At 38.2% G+C, this 13,916-nt stretch overlaps 1 protein-coding gene across 4 annotated transcripts in view; it reads left to right on the forward strand.

Moving 5' to 3' along the window:
- The first annotated feature begins 76 nt into the window (after nt 1-76).
- The window catches only part of APPL1 (adaptor protein, phosphotyrosine interacting with PH domain and leucine zipper 1), a 35,069-nt gene continuing 21,229 nt past the window's right edge, over nt 77-13,916 (forward strand). For 2 of the 4 annotated variants that reach the window (XM_067754892.1, XM_067754893.1), the window contains exons 1-7: nt 77-253; nt 5,354-5,452; nt 6,740-6,799; nt 7,317-7,388; nt 9,888-9,975; nt 11,781-11,822; nt 12,381-12,439. In XM_067754892.1, the coding sequence (XP_067610993.1) occupies nt 200-253; nt 5,354-5,452; nt 6,740-6,799; nt 7,317-7,388; nt 9,888-9,975; nt 11,781-11,822; nt 12,381-12,439 (474 nt within the window). In that variant the 5' untranslated portion in view covers nt 77-199. The remainder of the gene's footprint in view (nt 254-5,353; nt 5,453-6,739; nt 6,800-7,316; nt 7,389-9,887; nt 9,976-11,780; nt 11,823-12,380; nt 12,440-13,916) is intronic. The other 2 variants (XR_010947077.1, XM_067754891.1) reach the window with 1 other exon arrangement.

Below are 13,916 nucleotides of genomic sequence, written 5' to 3' on the forward strand. Positions count from 1 at the left end.
CAATGAGCGCGCCGGGAGGCGGAGCAGTCAGGCCAAGGGGGCGGGATTTCCCGCGCGGCAGCGCAGCCCCTTGGCGCCCGGCGAGGGTGGCAGACCCATCGAGAGAGGGCGGGTCGGGGTCAGCTGCTGCAGGCGGGCGGGCGCGGGAGCTGTGGGCGGCCGCCGCCTCGTCTTTTGCTGCGGCCCTCCCTCCGCCACGATGCCGGGGATCGACAAGCTGCCCATCGAGGAGACGCTGGAGGACAGCCCGCAGGTAAGGTGCGGGCGGCGGCGGGCTGCGAGGGAAGGAGCGGGGCTGGCCGACCCCAGGCCTGGCGCCGCCGCGGCCGCAGGTGCCAGCCCTGGCCTAGGTGGGCGCCGCCCCCAAGTGCCCCCGCCGGTAGCGGGCGGCGCCCCGATCGCGGAGGCCGGGCCGCCCTACCGAGGCCCGCGTGGGCCTGCTCCGCTGGGCCGAGAGCCGCGCGCGGGGTCTGGGACGTCGGCAGGCTGCGACAGAGCCGCGGCCGCCTTGGCTCGTGGGCCCGGCGGTCACATACGCGCGCGGGGCTCCCTTGTATTTGACAAAAGATGCTTTATAATCGCCGTGATGTGAGGTGGTAAATCCCGAACCTGGAATTTTCTCTTCGAAAACCTCTTCGGAGAGAATGCAGAAGGAGAAAAGACCCCGTAGACTTAATGATTTCTGACCAAGCTAGGGAAGGAAATGGATAATTTTGGGGGGGGGGGATGCTGAAAGGCTGTTGATATGCCCGTGCGTAGAGTCCTCGGCGAAGCCCGTCAAGGGTCCCGGAGCCTCTCGGCCGAGTGTCGTGGCCGTGAGTGTAGCCGCTGTCACTCGGACCATGCACGCCGAGTGGAGGACGGCGCCTTCGCGGCTCCACGACTGCTGCGCCCTCGTTGCAGACTTGGCTTTAGTGAACTCATCAAAATAAAAGCCCTGTGTTTTGTGCGTTGGGGATGATGCTAGTGTGGTTGCTCTAGCTTAAGATAGTCCAGGAACACGTAACCATTACTGATGTTTTCAGTACTGAAGAATGAAATCAGCGATGTTAAAAACCATGTTGGTAGGCGCTGTAACTTGCGTTGAGAAACTTCATCCCTAGGTCTGTCTCTTACACAATAAGGGATTTCAGACGGTGTTGCTGGTTGGCTACCACTTAGAATGAAGAAAATTTTCTGAAATGTTCATTTAGAACTACAACTGCACATATTTCATGTGTCTTGACGGTTTAATATGACTCCAAATGAACAGAAGGGAGGGGCTGGATCCCCCTTTACTGTATGATATGTCTGCCATGGATGTGGTGCCAATTTTGATTGCCAAGTTGAAGTTGGGCTCTGATTGTGGGATTGATTTGTTTTTTTTCACGCTGAAAGTTATCTTCACAGGCCAGTTCCTGCTGGTAATGTACTCTTATCAGCCTGTATTGACACAAAGAGAAACTGACTTCTTGGCTTATTTTGACTGCCAAAATAGCCAGTTCAAATGCTTAACGATTTCTGTAGTATAAAGTCATAAGCTACATTTGTTTCAGATGTTTAGCAAAAATTTTGTGGGATGTATTGCTCAGGTGTACTTTTGTCATTTTACTTTTTTATTTTATAAGACTCAACAGGTGCCTTACCTTTCTTCTCATACCTGGGCTCGCTTTTATAGCTCATAAAGACTACACACTGCTCAGAATGGGTTACACAGTGCCCTAGCCATGACTTAGGAGGGTATAATCTCTTGACTCATCTAATTTCTTGGACTTTTCACACAATTAGTTTACAACTTGAGCTTCTTTTTTTACAAGAATGTGCTGTATTAGTATTAGTTTTATGGTAATTTTTAATGAAATAGCCACGTTGATAGTCTTTCAATTTCTAGAAGTAGTAAATTTGAACTAGTTAATGTTTACTTGGGAAGATTAATTGGGACAACTGGGATTTAGAAGGGTAAGACACTGAGAAGCAATTCTTGGGGAAAACCTGTGGCAAGATGGAAAGCCCTGGATTGGGGATTCAGGATATAAGGGTTTTAGTCATTACTGCCGCTTAGTACCTTCTACTTTAGGGCAAGTCACTTAACTTCTCTGAACTTCAGCTGTTATAGATAGTGAATGTTTTAATCTTTGTACTTGATTATAAAAGTAATAGTTGTTTGCTTCAGAAAAATTGGAAGATACAGAAAGCACACAGTTACCTGTCGTGCGCCCAGCAGCAAACTCTGTTAACAGTTTGCTTTCTTTTTTCTAGTTTTTTTCTCTTACACATTCTAATGTGATTGAGATTATATTGTGCATAACGATTTTTATTTGGCTTTAACTACACATTGTAGCTTACGTACCTTCACACGTTATTACATACTGAATAAAAAATTCAAAGGTTGCACATTTCCTTGACTCACTTAATATAGTTGTCCTGTTGTTGGACTTTTAGAGTTTTTCCCAAGTTTTGCTGTTATATATAGTGCTAAGATTAATGCTTTTGGGCATCAATTTTTGTTCTCATCTGGACTATTTATCTAGGATAGAGTCCAAGAAGTTGAGTAACAAAGAGGAGGAAAACTTCTAAAGCTCCTGATAGAGATGTTTTTATTAGATTATTTGATCCTAGTCAAAAATGGCCTGCCAGTTGCTGTGTAAAAAAGTTAGAGCCTGGGAGTCTTGAAGGACTACGCTGAATTACAATTATCCTTTTTTAGTTTTAATTTAAAGTAGCGAAGTATTAAAATAGGAGTATATTTGCAAGTCCAAATCCAGCTGATTGCACATAAACATCTTTAGAATTATCTTGCACAAACCATACCATTCTGCAAAAGATACCATGTTGAAGTAGGAAATCTTAAGACTATACTAGATGCCTTATCAATGCTTATATATTGTTTTGAAAATCAGAAACAAAATTAAACTTTCTATTTAGTAAGAAAAGATATGATCTTTAAAAACATAACTGATTTTATATGTAGATAACAATCTTATCAATGATCCATCTAAGCTAGAACTGTGAAGGCAAACTCCAATCCCAAATGGAGGCTTTTCTCTTTGGCATAATATGAAATACTCAAAGATTATGAGATGTACTTTTTTTAAATTCACATTTTGACATCTCTTATATTGAGATGCCCCTTACAGTTGATGTTGTTTTACTTGTAATTGCCTGCAAATGTACACACTTGGTTATTTCTCCTAGTGACATGAGTGGCTAAGTGCAGCCTTTTAATGTTCAGCCAACAAATCAATTCACAGCCACTTGAAGGATTATCAGTCTTGTTTTTGTCTGAAAATATTTCTTTGACAGCTAGTAACATGAAGCAAGTGCTGCCATCAAAACTTGCTGACTGGGTATCAATAATTTGGAAGAAAATATTGGAGATAAAAGTGGAGCACTTCTGAGAAATATTTGTCACCTGCTCGTGGCACAGAATAATACTGGATGTGAAAACATGGCTAGCGGTGTCTCTTATGTCAAAAAATTACCCACAAGAGTTGAAATTTTAGGGTTATATTAAACTTGTGCAACTTGTGTTTTCTTTTTTGTGTTTATATGAGAGTTATATAAAAAATTCTGTCAAAGATCTGTTTCCATAAATATAAAGTAAAAACTTCAAGACATTAGAAAACCTGAATTCATAGCTTAATTGCCAGCATTGTTTTGTTTGTGACAGTAGTATATTAAACTGGCACAGCTCACAGTGGATGCCGTCATAGATTCAATGAAATGGTACCATATTGATTGCATTTTTGTAAGCTGCTAACTTTAAACAGTCATTATACAGTGTTGAACTCAATCTTATTAGCTTTACATAAGAAAGCTGTTTCAACCCTGTTTGAGGCTAAGAACATCTTTTTAATATAAGTCCACTACACATTTTTGCATAAATGTGTTATTCCTTGAATTAGAATGCTAATTTTTGAAGAAAAAAAATGTAAGTGGCACACTTTTCTTAAGAATGGCACTAGCGAAACAAGATTTCATGATGCTTTCTTTTTTACATCTTAAAATAGCACTTGGGGAATGGCAGTAGGGCACTAGAGCTAAAAAATAAAAAGATTCTGCCAGATCTAAATTTCTGGGGCATTGGGAAGTAGAGGATTGAGATAACTTGGACTTCATATACTGGCATAATGATTTTGCGCTGCTTTTTAAAACAACCATAGTGACTTAGCTTTCTCTTCTGAAAGTAGGAAGCTAAGGAATAAGTTGATTTTTAGAAACCAGCTTCTAAGGCTGAGGTATAAATTAACTATTTGTAGAATAAAAGTACAAGGTCATCTTTTAGATTTTAAGCTGTAGTTATCTCAATAATTGTTGGAATTTAATTCTTATCCTGCCTTTGGGATATAAAAAGGTGAACATACTTTGCCTTTATGCTGAGTTTCCTTATCTCTGATCCTTTTTATTGACAGTCTTAACATTTACTGACTGACAAGTTTTTACTCTTAAAGTGAAGGTAATTTTTACATGCTTATGCTCATTGTGGGGGAAAAAAAAAAAGCCTAACAACATAGAAATGTATAAAGAAGAAGAAAAATGATTCCAAATTCTGCACTCAGAAAAAACCTAGTTAGCATTTTACAGGCCATGTTGGGGAGGGGAAGGGGTACTATGGTGTTATTTTGGATTATGATGGGGAGGGGGTTGGCACTACTAGAAGAGACTATGGAGAAAGAGAAATAACCAGGGACTTCCCTGGTGGCGCAGTGGTTAAGAATCCGCCTACCAATGCAGGGGACACGGGTTCAATCCCTGGTCCGGAAAGGTCCCACATGCTGTGGAGCAACTAAGCCCGTGCACCACAACTGCTGGGCCCACGTGCCGCAACTACTGAAGGCCGCGTGCCTAGAGCCTGTGCTTCGCAACAAGAGAAGCCACTGCAATGAGAAGCCCATGCACCGCAACGAAGAGTAGCCCCTGCTTGCTGCAACTAGAGAAAGCCGCTGGGCAGCAATGAAGAGCCAACACAGCCAAAAAAAAAAAAAAGAGAGAGAGAGAGAGGGAAATAATCATACTAAGTTATCCTGAAAAAAGATATTTAAAATATTTATACATAGAATACTGTTAATATAGCCTTGACTGATTCTGTAGATTTGTTCTTAATTACAGACTTTTTAATTCATAAAAATATACCTTTATTGTTCCTTCTAAGGTTTATATAACACAGTTGGAAAATCTATCTGTTTTAATGAAGTGAAATTGAGAATAAAGAACCCTAGCATCTTGGCATTACTATCAAGAGAGAGAAAATAGATCAAAACTCAGAATTGTTAGAGTTCTGATATCCTGTGATTTTTGCATCTTTTAGGAAAAAAAGATTTCCACTTGATTTATATAATCGTTAACATAAACTTACTGCTTTTATTTTATACAGACAAGGTCTTTACTGGGTGTATTTGAAGAAGATGCTACAGCTATTTCCAACTATATGAACCAGTTGTATCAAGCTATGCATCGGATTTATGATGCACAGGTAAAGAACTAAAGGCTGACTCAGTGCATTTGTAAAATAAATCTTTAAGCCCATGAGGACAGAGATAGTGTCTGTCTTATTTACTGGTGCCTAGCCCTGTCCAGGGTGCATAAGTAATAAACATTTGTTGAATGGATGAATGAACATTAAGTAGTTTGTATTACAGAGCTTACATTTCAATTACTAGTGTATAGTTTGTAGCACTACAAAAGTGATGAAGATTGAAGCATCTGCTCCTTTTCCCCAAACATAGTAAGGACTTTCTTAGTGAAACTCATTGATAGTGATCTTTGCATAAGATTTGACTTAAAACCCTGTATTGTCACCAGTATTTTCCCTAATCACGCTTTTAATCTTATGGGATACTTCTCCTTTTTGAGCAGAGGATTTGTAAGTAGCTAGCCTCTATCTAGTTAGAAGGTAATAGATATAGCTCTAGTAGATATAGCTATATCTATAGAGTAGATATAGCTCTGGGGTACTAGGAGATGAATTTTAAAAGGATATGACTAGATTATTTTGGTTGAACAGGCATAAGATTTGAGGCTCTGTTTATGTAACTTAATTATAAGCCTTAACAGCAACCTGGGTTCTATGATAAACTCTCTTTGGGATTAATTAAGTGTACAAGTTTCTTTTTTGCCCCTTCTCAATTTCTCTTCTTTCTGGACTCAAATTTTCATTATGTACTTTACAGTTACTGTAATAGTTACTTATTTATTTTTCTTAGTGATAGGTTGCTCAAGAATTTGATTTCTGACCACACAGATTAATATGTAAAAGAAACATTACATGTGTCATTATATTCATCACTGGAAAAAAACCTTTAAATTAAAAAAAGTATTTCCTTCATATGGCTACATTGCTATATGGTATGACTAGGTCATATGGTTGTATGTTATTAAATGCTTCTCATGGTCTAGTATCAGCATCTAGAGAGAGGGATAATCAGTTATCAATGTAGACTCTCTGAAGATTCTGGCTAACATTTTGTACAGTTTACTTCTAGCTTTAAAGCTTTAACTATTCGTTTTTATTAGCTAAAAAGAAAAAGCACACACCTGGGACACTGCTGAATTCCTTGATGGTGTCTATTTCGTGGTTTGAGTTTCCCTTTAAAGTGCTTAGTGGTAGTTCCCTTTCCAATGGCTTAATGAGGGGTTTTGAGAACATGTTGTACAATATTTATGTTAAGTGATAAATAAAAGTGGCATAGGAATCTTCAATTAAAACTTTTTTCTTAATCTGTACTACTGTGTTAATTTGAATGCTCATCTTTTCTCGTAGAACGAATTAAGTGCAGCAACACACCTGACTTCAAAACTTTTAAAAGAATATGAAAAACAGGTACTATATATGAAAATTTTAAAAGTATAATTTAAAATATGCAGTGATACAGTATCTGTATAGATAAACAGAATTTCTTATCAATAATCCTAAGCCTTTTGGGATTCACAGAAGGTAATTTTGATATGCCGTTGAAATTCCATTATGCACTTATATCTAATTTTAATGAGTTAATGTTAGACACAGAGGTTATCTAATTTACCTCTCTTTTTTCAAATGAAGAAACTGAGGCTTGCTCAAGGTTACACAGCTGGCTAGTAGAGAAATTGGAGCTAATTTTAAATCTTTGAACTTCTAGTATGGTGTGCATTCCTGTACACCATGTTGATTGGTCACTTAGCAAACATTTTAATTAATGTGTACTACTTATATGAATTACATTATTTTATTAAAACGATGTTTTTAGAGCTTATTCAAAATTTTAGAAGTTTTCTGAAGTTATTTAAAAATTATAATGTCACTCACAAAAGACATACAGCATTGGACCTTTACCTCATCTCTGTTTCTCACTTTTCAGCGTTTTCCACTGGGGGGTGATGATGAAGTTATGAGTTCTACTTTGCAACAGTTTTCAAAAGTTATAGATGAGGTAAATGCTTATTTTATTTTGCTTGGATAAGTGATCTTATAATTAAGTTACTGAAGTTGTTTAGCTTTTATTGGGAAGTTTTATTATTAGGATTTTATGAGTAAATCTCAATGATAAAAGATTACTATTTAAAGAAGGCCTTATTTCCAAATCTTGGTGGCTGTCTTGTAGAAACAACACTATCTTTGTCTGATTAAAGCAAATTGTTTTCAAGGAATAAGCATATAGATGTGCCGTCTCTACTTTCATGTACCATTCAGCCTTTAATTGTGTAGTCTGATGTAGGCAGGGAGAGAAGAGTTAAGCTGTTAGCCATAGCTGGGCTCTTTATGGTTTCTCTGTTTTTTACATTGAGCAGTATTTTACCATTCATTTCATTAATCCTTGCTTCCCAAACAACCAATACCAACCATTAATTTCTCTACCAGTCAGCAGAACAAATCATTAAGACCTCGAAGCCAAGAGGAAGCAAGGTGGTGAGAAATGTTTGGAGAATCCATCCATAACTACTTTGTACTACTGCAGTGAAAGCTCTTCTTTTCAGATGAGCCATTAGGTAGTTCTGTCTTTTCTAGTCTCTTAACTGGAAAAGTAGTTTTTAGAAATACTTTAATAACTCATCATAGCAAAATATTGTCACAGGAGATCAATTTAAAGAAATATTTATAGGAAATGGAATTTTTTATTGTGGTAAAATATACATAAAATTTACCATTAATGACATTTCGCACATTCACAATGTTGTACAACCACCACTGATGTTCCAGAACATTTTCATCATCATCCCAAAGGAAACCTACTAGGTGCCTATTAAGTAGTCACTGCCTCCCTCCCCTCAGCTCCTGGCAACCATAAATCTGCTTTCTGTCTGTATGGATTTGCCTGTTTTGGATATTTCATACAAATGGACTCATACAATTTGTGGATTTTTGCGTCTGTCTTCTTTCACTTGGCATAATGTTGTCAGGGTTCATTCATGTTGTAGAAAGAATCAGAATTTCATTTTTTGTTTTTATTTTGTTTTGCTGAATAAAATTCCATTGTATGTATACCACATTTTATTTATCCATTCATTAGTTGACAGACATTTGATTTGGGTTGTTTTCCATCTTTTGGCTAATGTGAACAGTGCTGCTGTGAGCATTCATGTACAAGTTTTTTGTTTTTGTTTTTGTTTTTTCAAACGCCAGTTTTCAGTTTTTTGGGGTATATACCCAGGAGGGGGAATTGCTGGATCATATAATAATTTTATGTTTAGCTTTTTGAGAAACTGCCAAACTGCTTTCCACAGCCCTTGCACAATTTTACATTTCTGCCAGTAATGTAGGAGTGTTCCAATTTCTCCACATCCTTATCAACACTTGTTATTTTCATTAATTTTTTTTGCTATAGCCATCTAAGTGGGTATGAAGTGGAATCTCATTGTAGTTTTTTTTTTTTTTTTTTTTTTTTTTGCGGTACTCGGGCCTCTCACTGCTGTGGCCTCTCCCATTGAGGAGCACAGGCTCTGGACGCGCAGGCTCAGCGGCCATGGCTCACGGGCCTAGCCGCTCTGCGGAATGTGGGATCTTCCCAGACCGGGGCACGAACCCGTGTCCGCTGCATCAGCAGGCGGACTCTCAACCACTGCACCACCAGGGAAGTCCCCTCATTGTAGTTTTGATATGCATTTTCCTGAAGGCTAATGATGTTGAGCATTTTTTCCTATGCTTATTGACCATTTGTATATATTTGAAAAGTATCTATTCAGACCTTTGCCCATTTAAAAAAAATTATGTTTATTTTTTCATGTTTATTTTACTTTACTTTTTTTGGCCGCGCCTCATGGCTTGTGGGATCCCAGTTCCCCGACCAGGGATTGAACCCAGGCCCTAGGCAGTGAGAGCAAGGAGTCCTAATCACTGGACCACCAGGGAATTCCCTGCCCAATTTTTAATTGGGTTGTCTTTTAGTACTGAGTTTAAGAGTTCTTTATTCTAAAGTATACAAGTCCCTTATCAGTTATGTGATTGGTAAATATTTTCTCCCCTTCTGTGGGTTGTCTTTTTATTTTCTTGATAGTATCCTTTGATGCACAAAAGTTTTCAATTCTGATGAAGTCCAGTTTATATTTTCTTTGGTTGCTTGTGCTTTTGGTGTCATATCTTAGAAACCATTGCTAAATTCAAGGTTATCACGTTTTCTTCTGAGAGTTTTAAATGGAATTTTTTTGACTGTCACCTAATTATGTGATAACATCACATAATTTTAGGGTTCCCTTATGTAAATGTATCAGTACCTTTTTTAACTTTTTGGCCGCACCACTTGACATGCAGGATCTTAGTTCCCCAACTAGGGATCGAACCTGTGCCCCCTGCCATGGAAGCACAGAGTCTTAACCGCTGGACTGCCAGGGAATCCCTATACCAACACCTTTTTACTAGGTTTTGTTCAGTTTCCATAATGCTGGTTGATTGTCTCTTTGTAGTTATTTGGCCTTTTTGGTCTTTCTTTTACCAGCTTAGCTCTTGTCATGCGGTACTTTCAACACAGCTTGCTGATGCCATGATGTTCCCCATTACCCAGTTTAAAGAAAGAGATCTGAAAGGTATTGAAGTCAAGCTTATGTTTACTTTCATTAGCTGTCGGAAGATCACTGCTTGTAAAATGTGTAATACTCTATACCTTAACCATTTCTGACTGTAGCAAGTGTCACTTTTACTTTAATTGGTTGCTAAACATTTACAGGAGCTCCTGCTAGATGTTAAGCTAGATACTGAGGAGTACTTATATGAATAAGATGTCACATCCCTTGAGAAAGCCCAGAGAAGGAGATGGGTAAACAGATAATTCTGGTACTCTTATAATTAGGGATGAGCAAGGTGCTGTGGGGGCTCAGAGGAGGGTGTCAGAAAGGCTCCCTCACGGACGTGCCATGAGCACTGAGCAAGGAAGAAGAATTTGCCAGGAGAAGAGAGTCACTGTTCTACTGGAGGGACCAGAAAGCACAGAGTTATGGGTAGAAATGCATGTGTTGTTTTGAGAAACTGAGTGTGGCTGCAATGTTGGATGTGTTGGGGGATGGCGGGAGACAACTCTAGAAATAGATTAATTGGGATTAGATCATGCTAAAGATGTTGGACTTGAGTTTATAAGCAAAGAGAAGACAATGGAGGTCTTTAAGAAGTATACCTTTGTTTTTGGAGGATGGATTTGATGCTAGGAGAATGGACTAGGAAGTTGTGAGACTCCAGTGAGGTGTGACCAGGGCCTGAACTGGGACAGTGGCGCAGGAGATGAGGCGTGTTAGTGGGCTGGAGTGGTGGGAGGTAGGGGCTGGTCCATCTAACAACCCATGTCTCAGTAGCTTGTGGTGGCTTTCTTTTTTTCCCATTTAGGATTATTACGTGATAAAATGAGAGCGTTTATAGACTTGGCTCTGCTTTCTTAAAATTTACAATCTCAGACAATCATACAGACTCATTTACAAAGTATGTATAGATAGAGTAAAAACATTGTACTAATGTATTAGTGGATGATAAAGTATTTAAATTATACATGGAATAAAGACAAATGTATTTTAGAGATAGAATTAATATTTGTCTTGGTACTCTTCAAGAATAATCCGTTCCAAGGTCAAGAGACAAGACCTCTTTTCTCCATCTAAGGGGACTGAATATCATAATCTTGTCAATAAAATGTTCTTTTTATCATTCAGCATTTGAACTTATTAGAGTCAGTATCAAAAAATCAATTGGTTGGATTCTGGTACTAAATCAGAACATTTGTATATCTTAGAATTTGCAGTGTTTTTTTTTATTTTAAATTTACTTATATTATGTATTTATTTTTGACTGTGTTGGGTCTTCGTTGCTGTGTGCAGGCTTTCTCTAGTTGCGGTGAGCAGGGGCTACTCTTCGTTGCGGTGCACAGGCTTCTCTTCTCTTGTTGCAGAGCACGGGCTCTAGGCGCGCGGGCTTCAGTAGTTGTGGTGCATGGGCTCAGTAGCTGTGGCTTGCGGGCTCTAGAGCGCAGGCTCAGTAGTTGTGGCCCACAGGCTTAGTTGCTCCGCGGCATGTGGGATCTTCCCAGACCAGGGCTCGAACCTGTGTCCCCTGCATTGGCAGGCGGATTCTTAACCACTGCGCCCCCAAGGAAGCCCTCAATGGTTTTAAAATTTTGTTTTTGGGTCATATTACAGTTTGTGGCAGGTACAATTTCTGGTGGTGTAACTGTTGTTAATGATAGTAAATGTTAGGCTAGTTGAAACACAATAACTTTTTCACTTTAAACGTTGAACTTTGAAATATTTGGAGTTTTAATAGTAGCTTAAATGGCAGTTACTGTTTTCTAAACAAAATTTAAGATAGTTCATAAATATACTAAACTGAAATTATTCTTGAACTTTTCCAGAAATATTGACATTAAAGGAAGTGTTTCAGATTGCTAGTAATGGTAAGCTCTGAATACTTTGTACATTTATTTCTTGTATTGATGCATTTCTTTATCAATACAAATCTGTGGCCAGATTTTATGTAATAATTGAAAAGAATGAACCTAATTAAAAGTTTAAGTGAATATTATTTAAATCCTTGTTATTTAAGTTGCACTATTTATGCTAGAAGAAATATTTTAAAGGAAGTTAAATCTTGTGGTTTGTTATCTTTGTAATACCTAAGAAGGCAGTATATTTTCCCTTCCTCATTTTCCTGTCTATTCCATATTTTCTTTAATGAGCATTTGCTATTTCTGTACTAAAAAATACTTCAAAAAACTTTTAGTGGACTACTGTTTCCTTGGAATTAAATGTTTTTACCAATTTAATAAACAGAAACATACTTTAGGGGGAAATTTGGCTGTGGGGGACATTTGGGTGGAGTGATCACATAGTAGGGAATTCTTATTTTGCTTTAGTACATTTGTTGAAAGATGCACATGTGAAAACCGTTAAAGCACTTATAAGTTTTGCAAAGTACTGTTGTATATTTGTTAATAGTCATTTCTGTTTTCCAGATCATGATGCTGCAATTAACAGATATAGCAGATTGTCAAAAAAAAGAGAAAACGACAAGGTGTGATACATATTACTCCTTCAGTATCACAATTAACAACTGTTTCATTAGGTGGTCTCCTTTCTTCAGTTTAAAAGTGGTAGCCAGCAGTTGCTTTGTGTGCTTTGCTGTATTGCCCTTAGTTTATTCTTTCCTTCTAGTTATTTCAAAGCCTTTCTGTTAATTGTTAATTATCAGACAATTAATAATTGTCTTTTTAAACAAAATATTTTTCTGTTGATAGAGTTTTATAAGTAAACATAGCTATTCCAAAAATGTAATTGATGCCCAGGTGTAACATTGCCTCCTTTTGCTTTGTATTTTGATAACACTGCATTTGTTTCATATATGTATTCAAAAGTGTGTTCTGATATACAGTGGTTAAAAAGTTGAATTGTTACATACATAATTGAATGAAATTCTGTTTTGAAGACCTCCTCATTTACAGGGAATATATATATATATATATTATGCTTCTTCAAGGAGTGAAATTCAGAAATATTATACTACATTTGAAGAGAAATGCGTTTGAGTAAAGAACAAAGAACAGAGTATTAACAAGTTCATCTAGATGCTCCTTAAAATCATTTCTCTCTCAGTGCCTAGTCCAAGGCTTGATCAGAGTAGGCCTCCTCTAGATGCTTGTGAGTGAGGTGGTCTCTGTGCCCAGGAATTGGCGTCTGCAGCCTTGGCTGCGGCTGCTGGTAGGGACACAGTGACCACTCTGGGAATCCACAGTTGGGTATGATTACTATCCAACAGCCACTGTGACCCAAAAAGGGAATGTTTCTCTCACAAATTCAGTACAAAGATCTGCTTTCACTGATTACTTGATGGTGCAAATATTTATAAAATACATACATTTTTAGATCTACATTACTTTGTTACTTTGCCATAGAGAAGCAGTTAAGGCTCTAAGTATGAACTTTGTTTTTACATTGCTTCTGGCTGTTCCAGGTATTTTTAAATACATTCTTCCACTAATTCAATTTATTTGAAAAATTTATTGAGCACCTACTACATGTTGGGTACTATGGGGGAACAATGTGAGTAGGCTCCACCTCTGCCCTCAAGGAGTGGATAATCCACATCTATCAAAGGCTTCCTGTATGAAGGCATGTGACTAGAACAGCTGCCAGAATACAGGGATGAAGAGAACACTGAATTATCACTGAGTTAAGTGCAGTAAAGAAGTCTTAACAAAATGCTGGGAGAGCAGAGAGAGGACAGTATATCTTTGATTGGTAAGTTGGGAAAGGTTACACTTTAAGTACCTTAAGCAGGAAAAGCAGGAAAAGAGAAGAGACAATGTATGTTACGTAACAGGTGCTCAATAAATATTTGTTGTCTGAATACAAGAACTCAAGGGACATAGTTTAAGTGTGGGTGAAGGAAAACAAGTACAAGAAAAGAGGAGCAGTAGGGAGAGAACCAGAGAACTAGGAGGCAAGTGGTATGCTGTGAACTGAAAAAGGTCAAAGATTAATGACTAAGCTAA

This window comes from Pseudorca crassidens, chromosome 10, assembly GCF_039906515.1.
Source record: "Pseudorca crassidens isolate mPseCra1 chromosome 10, mPseCra1.hap1, whole genome shotgun sequence".
Lineage (NCBI taxonomy): Eukaryota > Metazoa > Chordata > Mammalia > Artiodactyla > Delphinidae > Pseudorca > Pseudorca crassidens.